This window comes from Ranitomeya variabilis, chromosome 7 (genome assembly GCF_051348905.1).
Source record: "Ranitomeya variabilis isolate aRanVar5 chromosome 7, aRanVar5.hap1, whole genome shotgun sequence".
Taxonomy (NCBI): Eukaryota; Metazoa; Chordata; class Amphibia; order Anura; family Dendrobatidae; genus Ranitomeya; species Ranitomeya variabilis.
Window position 1 is genome coordinate 20670577 of NC_135238.1, and position 13801 is coordinate 20684377.

The window sequence follows — 13801 nt, forward strand, 5'->3', positions numbered from 1 at the left end:
TAGGGGTTGACCATGGCGGATCCCAGAAAATAATCCACCAAGTGGATGAAAAAGGGGTTAATAGCTTTACCAACCATTCAGCCAGCAACTAACTTTGTGGAGTGGATTGCAAATCCCAAATTGAAATTGACTGAATGGACTCCCAACTCTAGGTCCAGCCAATTCCTCTTCTTTTGAATTAATTATTATTATTTATTATTTATTTTATTCTATTCTTTTTATTACTTTTTATTATTATTTTTATTCTATTTTTTTATTTTCTATTTTTATTATTTAAGCTATTATTATTTTTAATAATAATATAATCATAATTAATAATAAGTAATAAAATTGCGTAAAAAAATGGCAAATAAAAATGTGAATAAAATCTATAAATTATTTATTTTTATTTTATTCTATTTTTGTATTTTCCATTTTTATTTTTACGCTATTTTTATTACTTATTATTAGTATAAAAAATAAAAAATAGAATAAAATATAAAAATAACAAACTAATAAAGAATAGAGTAAAAAAATGAAATGAATAATAAGAATAGTATTATTATTATCATTTGTTTATTTTTATTCCATTAATATTATTAATAATATTCTTTTTTATTATATTATTATTTTTTTTTATCTCTTTATGTGCTCGGTTCAGCTAAAAAATAAACTTGCAACTTGTACTTGTTAATCCCGTCCATCATAAAAGACCCCAACAAAATAAAACCCACGTATAAAATATGCCTATACCGATCGGAGTTCCTTAATCCGGCCCTGCGTGATGCAGAGCAGTGTTTTGGGGGAGATCAGACGAGCCCCCGATGCAGCGCTCCTCCCTCTACATCTCGGATTTATGTGTCTCTCATTAGCCTGTCTGCTGACCTGGTCAGACTCCACGTAAAATAAGATTGCAGTAATTTATAACCAGTGATTAGAGGCATGTGCACTGCTAAAGGCCTAAGGGGGGGTAGCGAGAAGCAGATCCGACCATGGAAAACACCAAGCCACTCATTTCCGCAAGTCGGACCCCGCTTGTGGCTATTTCCCCTGCTCCCAACTGATTGGGATAAGGTGATCTAACCGCATTGTGGTGTATTACTGGATTCTGATGTAATGGTAAATGGGCTAACTGGGAGAGCTGTGGAACGTACGGCCCCGCTCATGGTCTACATTAATATGAACAGCATGGAAGAAGCAAGTTGTTGGGCGGGGGGCACGAGACGTGTTCTGGAGTCAGAACGTTGTAAAAATGTTCTCTCTATATGCTTTTAAATTTAAAATAAAAAAAAAATTCTTTAAATAAGAACTTAAAACGTCACCTACTTTTTAGGAAAAAAGCATTATAGGTCCTGTACAGTTTATTACCCTGCTTTTCTAGACACTGAAATACAAATTTGCATCAATTTCCATCACTGCAGCCGTTCATTGTACCCAACATTCCGTTATAATCTGCGGGGGATCTAGAGAGCAAGTGTTAAGATTCCCTGCAGTGCCCCCACAGGAAAGATGAAGTATTACATGGTTATTATGGAAATCATTGGGCTGTTCATGTAATGCATGATCATGCAAGGTCCTCCCGAATGAGGGCTACTCTTTGTAGATGCTCTGGCTAATAGCTGAAGATCCTGTATGTAGGCCTCGGCTTTATGAGAATAGGGCATGATGGGTCCTTCAGAAGGAGTGACATTCTTGGTAGGCAACTTGGATAATAGATGAAGGTTCTAATTGTGGACCCCCACTTTATGTGAATAGGACATGGCCTGTCCTTCAAAAGAAGTGACACTCTGCTAGACATCTTGGTTAATAGATGAAGGTCATGAATGTGGGCCCCCATTATATAAGACATGGCAAGTTCTTCTGAAGGAGTGAGAATTTATGTAGGCAACTTGGCGAAGGTCCTGAATGTAGGACCCCACCTTCATTAGATCAGGGTCTTAACTGGAGATCAAGGTGGTCAAGGAGAACAGCCGTGGGGGTCACACTATCCCCACCGCTGTCAACAATATGTCATGAATGACACCTTGGAGGCCATGCAGATCCCACCGCTGCCACCCACATGTCACGGTTGACACTGGAGAGATCACACAGATCTCACCGCTGTCACCAGTTTGTCAGGGGACGCAACTCTGCTGCCTCCTATCGTCAGGTCAATTACGGAATTAGCTGATGAGTAGTGGACAAGGCCGCGACTGCTTCCGCTACAAGGCCGGTTATTTGGGAACTCAGTGAGCGTATGGTATATACACCTCCGATTCCAAGACATGAAATATATATATGTATACCCCACGAAGGTCACTACCAACTCCACAATAACAAAAGAACTACTAGTTGCCCCCACCAATTGTTTATACAGGCCAATTGGACACCTGTTACAATTAGCGTATGGCTTCAGGAGGGCGGTTTACAGAGCAAGAGGAATAGAGCTATTAAATATTATATATTTAATCTAGAGAGGTAGGCAATGGTTATGAAAGATATACAAAGATTATACAAAATGGAAACAAAACAATACAATTACATGAAATAAAAGGGATAACAAAAGAAAATTATTAAATCTGATGTCACGAAAATGGCTCAGAGCTTAGCGGAGGGAGGTACTACTTAGGTAAAAGGACAGAACCCACAGCAAACTGTACCTTCCAGGACTGAAAAATTACCAAACCAAAATACTACTTTTTATTGGAACAGAGTTACGTCCACATACCTCCCCTTGGTGAGCTCACGTGGGGGCTGGCTGTGAGTTGTGCTAGGTCCTTCAGAATTTTGAGATCCCCAACTTTCAGGATATTTTCGCCCCTAGAGGTCCCAGGTGGTAGATATTGTCGTCATGTTTCCAACTGCAATTTTATCTTTTTGTAGAGATGAAACATGGCCTGGATAGCATCATCCCTAGGATCAATATTAAGATGGATGGGTTCTGCTCTGCTTACCGTGATGTCAGTGAATGCGTTATGTTCGTCCCTTCGCTATGGCACCAGAAATGTATCTCCCATAAATATCGGATCAGTGCAAACCCCAATATTCATCACTATCCACCACCACCAAAAGGTCTGCGATCCTGTGCTTTCCTTGGAACAAAGGAATCCCCTGCATTTCTCCAACTCTGATAAACGAATCTCAGTCTGGGTGTCTGTTTCCCAAGGCATATCACTGCAGTAATTACCTGGTTACTGCAGAAAGTCTATAGTTCAATGGAGGTTGAGGTGTTAGTTCTCTTTCACTTAATTTGTGTTCCCCAGCTATATTTAATCCCATATATTCAATGTGAGTTCTACTTCAACGGAGGTTGAAGTGTCCGCACTTCTCCCTTCTTTGGAGATGTCTTTATGGATTTTAATTTTTCTCTATGGCAAAGAGTTTAATTTCCCTGTACTGCCCCCACAGAGCGGATATGGCACTGCATAATTAACTCAATGAACTTTATATTTATGGTCTTGTCAGGTCCTCCAGAATAAGTGGCACTCGTTACTCTGGTGATAGATCTATGTCACAATTGTGGGAAACCTCTTCTTCTTTATTAGATCAGAGTTTCCTAAAAGGGTCTTAACTAGAGAGCGGTCATTCAGTTTTCCTACAGCGCCTCCAGAGGGGAGATGAAGCATTACACACTTCATTAAACTCTATGGGCAGATCTTGTAACAGCTGGTCAAGTTGGGTCCTCCAGAATAAGTGTGACACCCTTATGGCTTATAGATGGTCCCCCTAGCTCTTAATTAGATCATGGTTTCCTATTGGGATCCTAACTAACGTGCAAGTGTTCAATTTCCCTGTAGCGCCTCTACAGGAGAGATGGAGCATTACAGAGTCTTCTAAAATGAGGGAAACTCTCTATAGCCCCTCTGGCTGAATTTGGGACTTCCTTACTTTCAGTTATTTCAGGATTTCCTTATAGGCCAAGTATTCGATTTTCCTACATAACCTCCTTAGGAAAGATAACAAAGTCCTGAATATAGGAACCCCAGATTAATTCAGTCCAGGTCCTCCAGATGGAGTAAAAAAAATTTTGTGGCCGCCTTGGCTAATGGATAACGGTCCTGAAAGCGGGATTCCCCTTTATTATGAGATACATTTTTAATAGGGTCTTCCCATGACCTATGGTAGGCTATCCATGTAACGAATGGTCATGTTAGGTCCTCCATGATTAGTGGCCAATAAATGACAGGTCCTAAATGATGGACCACATTTTTTACCCAAGCTCTACAGACAGATATTAATAAATTATGTATTTTTTAAAATATGTAAAGGAATAAATTAGGAAAAAATGCAATATTTTCTATAAATATGTGGCCCCCCCTTCCTCTCTGTCTCTTGGCACGTGTAGCGTTACTTTCGGGATCGTCAAGATCCATAGTGTGAAACTGGCCCCGTGCCTTCATGGCTCGTCCACCTCGAGGTTAACGTCTAACTTCAGAAAGCTGCTCTGCATTTCAAGAGCAGGAACTCCGAGTACTGAGAAATGTTAATTTGCCATGCCCCGAAGCGGAGAATATGCTAAATATTCTGAATATATCAAGACTAAATGGCCCCGTGTTGCTAGGCCCAATTTCCGCTGAAGGGAAGCATGTTCTTCTCCATTGCGGCTCCATTAGGCTGAGCGAGGCCATTACCACGGCATTTTTCTTTCAGCCTGGCCCCGTGGCACCTGTATGGACTTAAGCCATCTGCAAGGAGGAAGTTTGGTTGTCAAGGCGATTGGAACTTTAAAAAAGTACCATGACAAAAGCAGAATAGGCCGAAGGGTCAGTGCCGAGGGTGAGCCGGTCATTGGGGTCACTTCCTCTCCACCACCTCCCCCCTTTTTTAATAAGGCCGTGGAGAAGAATATGCAAAACATTACAGCTGCCCGGCTCCGGTTGTCAGGCTGCAGTAATGCGGATCGGTCGTTTCGCTACTTCATTGACGGAGATTTCAAGGCTATAATGTAATAAGCCTCATAATTTCTGGAATTTTAAAGCTTTTCTTTTTTTGTCGTGTCCTTCCAGAAGAGAAAAGAGCACTGGTGTGATTTTCTGTGTGAAACCTTAGTGACTATAGCACTAAAAATGACTGCTGTTACTTAAAGGGGATCTCTCACTTCCCAGAAATATGTAATTTTTTTAGCTGGTGTAAATGCTGCTTTTTTTCTGAGTTCGGCAATGATTTTCTTTTCTTCCTGAGACTCTCCGTTCCTGAGATATGACCCCTTCTTCTGTATATATAAAACGTGTCTTGTTGGCCAAGTGAGTGATGTCATCAACTCCTCCCTGTGGGCGGGATTTTATGACCACGCCCACTCAGATAACAAGACTAGATTTATATACAGGGAAGAAACGGCCATATCTTAGGAATAGAGAGGAGCAGGAACAAAAGAAAAACAGCGCCGGATTCTGGAGAACATCGGCATTTAGACTGGGAAATAAGATTACATGTTTATGGCAAGAGGCATGTCCCCTTTAAATAGGCCCTGACACTGAGAAAACTTGACATGAGACAAAAAAAAAATCCTGATGTGGATTTGCAAGAAAATATATCTAGTAGAAATCCAAAGCAGACCCTGACTTGTTAGGGCTTGTTCACACTGTCCTTTTTTTGCTGCGGATTTTTCAGGTCCTGATTTTGGAAAACCGCAGTGCAAAACCGCGGTGGTTTTCACTGCGGTTTTCTGTCCTTTTTCTACTGCGGATTCCTCTGCGGGTTTCCTGCTGCACTTTCCTATTGGTGCAGGTGGAAACCCACTGCGGAATCCGCAGAAAGAATTGACATGGTACTTCTTTTTTTCCGCTGAAAATCAGCGCGGATTTTCCTGCGGAAAAAAGGAACGTGGGAACAGCGGATTTTGTTTTCCATAGGGTAACATTGTACTGTACCCTGCATGGAAAACGGCTGCGGATCCGCAGGGGCAAATCCGCTGCGGATCCGCAGCAAAAACCGCATCGTGTGAACATAGCCTTAGACTTTTGCTAGAAGTGACTTATCTCCTCTTAAAGTGAAGGGATGGAGCATGTTGAAATTAAACTGCACAATCCTTTTTTCTTCAGTCTAATTTGTATAAGGGGCCTTTAGGATGTGTTCTGACATAGTCTCTGAGCCAAAATCTGCACAAAATCCATCCACCCCGTCACTTACTTACAAAAATTTTTGGTTACGGCACAGAGCTTAATTCTGACTTCTGCAGTTTCGGAAAAGCAAATTATTATCCCCCTTGACCGATAAAGGAGATAATCCCTGTATGGATCCATGTTGAAAAGGCTGCAAACGCCTCCTATGCAACCTCTCTGTCTGCGTCTGACCAGGTATCGAGATACCTGAATTTCTCTTAAAAGGGTTGTCCACTTTTTGAGGACAAATTATTATTATTTTTTTTTTATTCATTTGGGGCTAAAAATTATCTTTGTAATTGGGTTTCATTAAAAACGTTTCACCTTTTGGCTTTTACAGGCTCCTTGTTTTCCTGCACATTCAACTTTGATGTGGTTTTTGGACTTAAATAGACTAAGAGGCGCCCTAAAAAGTCACCCCTTTAAGACTGTCAGAAGGAGCTCACTGATGGATTCTCCATTAACTCACTCATCAATAAACAATAGTACACAGAAGAAGGCGCAAATGGTGCCAAAGTTTTAATTAGACCCAATTGCAAAAATAATTTTTAGACCTAAATGAATAATTTTTAGGCCTAAATATGTGAATAATTTTTAGACCTAAATGAATAATTTTTAGGCCTAAATATTTGAATAATTTTTAGACAAAAAAAAACAACAAAAACTGAATTATTGGGTACTGTATCCTGATGGCTGTAGCCCAGCGATATCCCGTATCATTCGTGTTTTCCCCAGGAGGGGCTGAGATCTTCTGCACACGGTGGGAATTTTCATGTGGCGCACATTTCCTTTGGGTAAATGATATGAAGTCGTCGTCTCTCTTGAAGCGCTCTTTGTGCAAGATGAAGGCTTTCCCCGCATTGAACGCCCACAGATCTGCCTCTGCCATTGATACGGGGTCTTTATTTTTCAGAAGTTGGCCTCCTTTTATTTGCCTCTACAAAGAGCGACCAGTGCTGCTACCTCTACCCTCCTACACACAGGTGGGCTTTAAAGCCACGGGCTGAAGAATGATGGAAGAGGCGAAAGAACACCCCCGACATTGTCTGTGGTTTGGAGTTGGGGGGGGGGGGGAAGTCTTAAAAAGAAAAGTTTAAAAATTAAAGAGACATTTAAAAATAGTAATTATTTTTTTTGTTCTCTTAAATGTGTTAATAGGTTTTGTAATAATCCAACACTTATATGATCTATACCAGTGATTTCCAACCTGCGGATCTCCAGCTATCGCAGAACTATAACTCCCAGCATCCGCTGTGTAATTTTGAGAGTAGTCCACACTTCTTTCTTGACCACTATATGTGGGATATTGTTTGACAGGTCCTCAGATATTCCTGGTAGTGTCCTGTGTTGGTTTAGTGTCAGCCGTAGTCTCAGCTCCCTAATGGCTTTACAAGCTGCGGTGACACCTGTGACAGTGACGGCTCCCAGCCGGCTGCATGTGTCCTGCTGTCACTGAGAGCTGACGACAGCTTCTACGGGACGGCAGTGTCCAGACCGCGCGTAGTTCTCAGGCAGATCAGTATCCCCAGTGAGCAAGTCCTGTTTCCCTCCAATAAACCCCTCTGAGCGCTGCCCACCTGCCCCAAACACCCCACACCTGTGAGAAGAGTGAATATAGACACAGGCTTCTGTCTGTCATCCATAAGTGTCTGCATCGCTCTCCCGTACCCCGAGTGTCTGCATCGCTGTCCCGTACCCCGAGTGTCGGCACCTCTGTCCCGTACCCCAAGTGTCTGCATCGCTGTCCCGTACCCCGAGTGTCTGCATCGCTGTCCCGTACCCCGAGTGTCGGCGCCTCTGTCCCGTACCCCGAGTGTCTGCATCGCTGTCCCGTACCCCGAGTGTCTGCATCGCTGTCCCATACCCCGAGTGTCGGCACCTCTGTCCCGTACCCCGAGTGTCGGCACCTCTGTCCCGTACCCCGAGTGTCGGCACCTCTGTCCCGTACCCCGAGTGTCGGCACCTCTGTCCCGTACCCTGAGTGTCTGCATCGCTCTCCGTACCCCAGGTGTCGGTGTTGCTGTCCTGTACCCCGACTGTCGCTGTCCTGTACCCCGCTGTCCTGTACCCCGAGCTTCCGCGTCGCTATCCCGTACCCCGAGTGTCTGCATCGCTGTCCCGTACCCCGAGTGTCGGCGCCTCTATCTCGTACCCCGAGTGTCGGCGTCGCTGTCCCGTACCCCAAGTGTCTGCATCGCTGTCCCGTACCCCGAGTGTCGTCGCCTCTGTCCCGTACCCCAAGTGTCTGCATCGCTGTCCCGTACCCCGAGTGTCGGCACCTCTGTCCCGTACCCCAAGTGTCTGCATCGCTGTCCGTACCCCAAGTGTCGGTGTCGCTGTCCTGTACCCCGACTGTCGCTGTCCTGTACCCCGCTGTCCTGTACCCCGAGTGTCGGTGTCATTGTCCCTTTCACCGAGTGTCGGCGTCACTAGTCATAGAGAATTTACTGACAGTCAGCAGTATTTGTAACGGCACCCATTGCATACAAAGGACAGATTTGGTCATTCACTACACTGTTTTTTTTAAGTATCCTGTACCCCAAGTATCAGTGTCAGGATAATGTACCCCTAGTGTCAGTGTCATTATCCTGTACCCCGAGTGTCAGTCATTATCCTGTACCCCAAGTGTCAGTGTCATTATCCTGTACCCCTAGTGTCAGTCATTATCCTGTACCCCAAGTGTCAGTGTGCTTGCTCTTGGGCTATGTTCACATGTTGCGTTTTTCCTGCTCTCTTTACAGGTTTTGCTGCTTTTTTCGGGTACGTTTGCTGATAAAGTTTAGAGCCCCCCAAAACATTATGCAACTTCCTGAGTTTTCTTCAGCAAAAACGCATCAAAACCTGATATCTGTGTTTTTGCTGCGTTTTACTGCGTTTTTGCACTCTCTCTCATTGCTTTCTATGGGTGAAAAAAATGCTGCAAAAACGCTGAAATAAGTGACATGCTGCAGTTTTCCAATTCAGTCAGGGAAAAAAAACCAATGTGTGTGCACAAGATTTCTGAGACCTCACCGCTTTTACTGGTACTGTAAAGCGCAGCTTAAAATTTGCTTTAAAAAATTGCAGAAAAAATCCATTGTGTGAACATAGCCTTAGTGTGGCCATAAGTACTTGCGGACTCCTGTGCGGTATTGGGGCGGACTTGTGCCCTCGCACTGGCAGATGATCGCACAGGAGGTGGAGGGTCTGCAGGTAGCACCGCGCTCCCCCTGTCACAGCCCTCACTGACAGGCTCATTACACTGATAGCGATCCGTCAAAGTGACAGACGCCTTCATCAGAACGGAGGAGGGGAGCCGCACGGGATCCATTAGAAGGGTAATTAATGATAAAACCTCTCCCTGAATCATCCGCCCCAGCACAAAGCCGAGGATCTATTCCCACGGCACCAGGAGGGGAGGCAGCCGAAGAAAGGGGTTTATTTTCCCCCTTGGAAAAGTTCTGATGCCTCAAATAAATTCTAGATAATGAGAAAATGTAGAGAGATCCTGGATGGTGGCGAGGGCTCCGGCGATGATAGTGAGGGCTCCGGCGATGATAGTGAGGGCTCCGGCGATGATAGTGAGGGCTCCGGCGATGATAGTGAGGGCTCCGGCGATGATGGCGAGGGCTCCGGCGATGCTAGCGAGGGCTCCAGCGATGATGGAGAGGGCTCTGGCGTGATGGCAAGGGCTCTGGCGTGATGGCGAGGGCTCCAGCGATGAGGGCTCTGGCGTGATGGCGAGGGCTCCGGCGATGATAGTGAGGGCTCCGGTGATGCTGGTGAGGGCTCCGGAGATGCTAGCGAGGGCTCCAGCAATGATGGCGAGGGCTCTGGCGTGATGGCGAGGGCTCTGGCTTGATGGCGAGGGCTCTGGCGATGATAGCGAGGGCTCCAGCGATGATAGCAAGGGCTCTGGTGATGCTGGTGAGGGCTCTGGTGATGCTGGCTAGGGCTCCGGCGATGATGGCGAGGGCTCCGGCGATGATGGCGAGGGCTCCGGGGATGATGGCGAGGGCTCTGGTGATGCTGGTGAGGGCTCTGGTGATGCTGGTGAGGGCTCCGGCGATGATGGCGAGGGCTCTGGCGATGATGACGAGGGCCTGGCGACGATGGCGAGGGTTTCGGTGATGATATCGAGGGCTCTGATGACGAGGGCTCCGGCGATGCTGGCGAGGGCTCTGGTGATGCTGGCGAGGGCTCTGGTGATGCTGGCGAGGGCTCTGGTGATGTTGGCGAGGGCTCCGGCGATGATGGCGAGGGCTCCAGCGATGATGGTGAGGGCTCTGATGATGTTGGCGAGGGCTCCAGCAATGATGGCGAGGGCTCTGGCGTGATGGCGAGGGCTCCGGCGATGATAGTGAGGGCTCCGGTGATGCTGGCGAGGGCTCCGGCGATGCTAGCGAGGGCTCCAGCGATGATGGCGAGGGCTCTGGCGTGATGGCGAGGGCTCTGGCTTGATGGCGAGGGCTCCGGCGATGATAGCGAGGGCTCTGGTGATGCTGGTGAGGGCTCTGGTGATGCTGGCGAGGGCTCCGGCGATGATGGCGAGGGCTCCGGCGATGATGGCGAGGGCTCCGGCGATGATGGCGAGGGCTCCGGGGAAGAAGGCGAGGGCTCTGGTGATGCTGGTGAGGGCTCTGGTGATGCTGGTGAGGGCTTTGGTGATGCTGGTGAGGGCTCCGGCGATGATGGCGAGGGCTCTGGTGATGCTCGTGAGGGCTCCGGCGATGATGGCGAGGGCTCCTGCGATGATAGCGAGGGCTCCGGCGATGATGGCTCTGGCGACGATGGCGAGGGTTTCGGTGATGATAGCGAGGGCTCTGATGACGAGGGCTCCGGCGATGCTGGCGAGGGCTCTGGTGATGCTGGCGAGGGCTCTGGTGATGCTGGCGAGGGCTCTGGTGATGTTGGCGAGGGCTCCGGCGATGATGGCGAGGGCTCCGGCGATGATGGTGAGGGCTCTGGCGATGATGGCGAGGGTTTCGGTGATGATAGCGAGGGCTCTGATGACGAGGGCTCCGGCGATGCTGGCGAGGGCTCTGGCGATGATGGCTCCGGCGATGATGAGGGCTCTGGTGACGATGGTGAGGGCTCTGGCGATGATGGCTCCGGTGAAGATGATGAGGGCTCTGGCGACGATGGCGAGGGTTTCGGCGACGATGGCGAGGGCTTCGGCGATGATGGCGAGGGCTCCGGCGATGCTGGCAGGGGCTCTGGCATAGATAGCGAGGGCTTTGGCGATGATGGCGAGGGCTCCGGCGATGATGGCGAGGGCTCTGGCGATGATATCTGGTTCTGTTAGTTAAAAAAACTGCCCAACAAGTGTGAACAGGTACGAGCTTCCATGACTGCATAATATACCAACCAATGAGTGCAGCAGCCCCTGTATGTGCCAACATGTGTGCAAACATTGATGAATACCGTATTACTGCTATATAGACTGTAGTTATATACACATATACAATTGTATACACGACAAGGTGGTGACTGCCTCCATTTTGTCTGAGATCCTCCCATCAGCCTAAGGCTGTTTTTAATCAGCGCCGGATCTTACCTTCCCTTACATATGTAGGTGTCGGGAGAGACGTGTGATAAATATTAGCTTTAGGGTTCAATCAGAGAGAGGGTCGCCTTGTCATGGCTGGTGGGCTCTCATGAATTGGCCAATGTGTGTAGTATAAATATAATTCCTATCGTCAATGTTTTCATACATTTGACCAAACATTGAGCCCAAAAATTAATCGTCACCCGGCTTTTCTAGAAACCAGAAAATATCCCCGGATTTGGCAATGTCTCCATTACATCATATGGGTCTATATCTGGTCTCATAAGTCTAACAGGGTGACCCCATATAATAGGGGGCAGATCAAAGGAAAAACCACCCTGTGGATGAAAGGTTCAGCCGGGAGGGGGTTAATATTAGATTGGGAGGTGCAGCACCATCCAGCGCCGGGGGAGCCTCTTATTTATATCTCCCTTTTGCCTGGGTCCGGCGCTGACAATAGGGCCCTTTGTGCCTCTCCGTGCAGCTGCCAGGGCCACGGCCTCCCGGTTACTGCTGCACATAGGAGCAGGTGGGCCAACAGCTCCGAGCCGTCCGCAGCCACGGCCACAGGGGAGCGCGGCTCCTAACTGGTTATGGTGGGAAACCCAGTACGCTGGTGACTGGGAGAACTGGTCCCACCATCAAACCTGACCAGTCCGTTCTTCCCACATGTAGGGAAGGAGCGGTGGTGATGGTTAATAGCTACAGATGTAGCAGAGCTGAGCTTGTCACATAGTCCACACTGATGACAGCATAGATAACATTAATTATGCAAATCCCTATCGTCCTCCAGCGTCAGATGGGAGGAGTAGTCCAGGGGCGACAGCTCCAGGTGAGGCTCTGGCCTCCGCTCACCGTTATACTCCGCGGGGTGTTTTGCCTTTCAAAGCAGCTGAGTTTCTTATCGACTTTCCTAGAATCTAAAATGCAAATCTTCTGTTTGCATATTAGAAGATCAATGTCATAAAAATCCTTCCGTGATAGACATCCTCTGTGTGTCAGACAGGTACCTCTCCTGTCAAAGGAAGACCCAGATGGCAGATAACAGAGAACAACAGAATGCTAGACCCCTCTAGTTACTGTGCTGAAGGGTCTGCGCAATGCTACCATAATAGTGATATCTGATATTGTTTCCTATAGTTAATATGGCCTGAGCTTTCAGAGTAATTCTGTAGTGATGTGTACCGCAGTGTCCCTGTAATGCGTCTACTACAGGGCCCTCGTGTCGTGCCCACCACAGGGCCCTGGTGTGCCCACCGCAGGGCCCTGGTGTCGTGCCCACCGCAGGGCCCTGGTGTCGTGCTCACCGCAGGGCCCTGGTGTCGTGCCCACCACAGGGCCCTGGTGTCGTGCCCACCGCAGGGCCCTGGTGTTGTGCCCACCGCAGGGCCCTGGTGTCGACCGCAGGGCCTTGGTGTTGTGCCCACCACAGGGCCCTCGTGTCGTGCCCACCGCAGGGCCCTGGTGTCGTGCCCACCGCAGGGCCATGGTGTTGTTCCCACCGCAGGGCCCTGGTGTCGTGCCCACCTCAGGGCCCTCGTGTCGTGCCCACCGCAGGGCCCTCGTGTCGTGCCCACCGCAGGGCCCTCGTGTCGTGCCCACCGCAGTACCCTCGTATAGCCTCCACCGCAGTGTCCTGATATTAGTGCCAAATACAATGTCCTATAACAGTGACTTCCATATTATCCCAGGGCAGCTCTGGTACTCCAGCATTCTAGTGTCAACTGCTCTCCAGGACTGCACAAGGTTGTCGCCCCTTTAATTCAGTCCTGCTGTAAATGTATTTTGCAATCTCGTCTCACATCAAGCATGTAATGATCAGATAAGATTGTGACCCGCTCACAATCACCGGCATTGTCCGGGATCACTCTGGAGCATTATCAGTAATTAAGTGATAATTATTGGGATTTTTCGCATCCGGTCTGTGAATGATCCTGTTAGAGCGAACCAAGCGTTAACGGGCAGTGCGTGACCTGCCACGTCCTCGCCGCCGGGCAGCCTTCCTACAGTGCGGTTTGATGGCATCTTCTTATCTTCTCTCTGCAGGTTGGGAGTCTCAGCTGCTGGAAACAGGATTTCTTGGGATCTTCCTGTGCCCGCTCTGGTCCTTGGCTCGAGTTCCAGATCGTACCCCCCCATCGGGCATCGTCATCTGGGCCCATCGCTGGCTCATCTTCAGGATCATGCTGGGAGCGGTAAGTGGCACTGGCTGGAA

The 13801-nt window shown here is 48.1% G+C and overlaps 1 protein-coding gene across 2 annotated transcripts in view; it reads left to right on the forward strand.

Annotated features, from left to right (window-relative positions):
• Nucleotides 1–13801, forward strand: part of LMF1 (lipase maturation factor 1) — a 180077-nt gene that overhangs the window by 29401 nt on the left and 136875 nt on the right. For both annotated transcript variants that reach the window (XM_077274410.1, XM_077274409.1), the window contains one exon: nucleotides 13633–13781. In XM_077274410.1, coding sequence (XP_077130525.1) covers nucleotides 13770–13781 — 12 coding nt within the window. In that variant the 5' untranslated portion in view covers nucleotides 13633–13769. The remainder of the gene's footprint in view (nucleotides 1–13632; nucleotides 13782–13801) is intronic.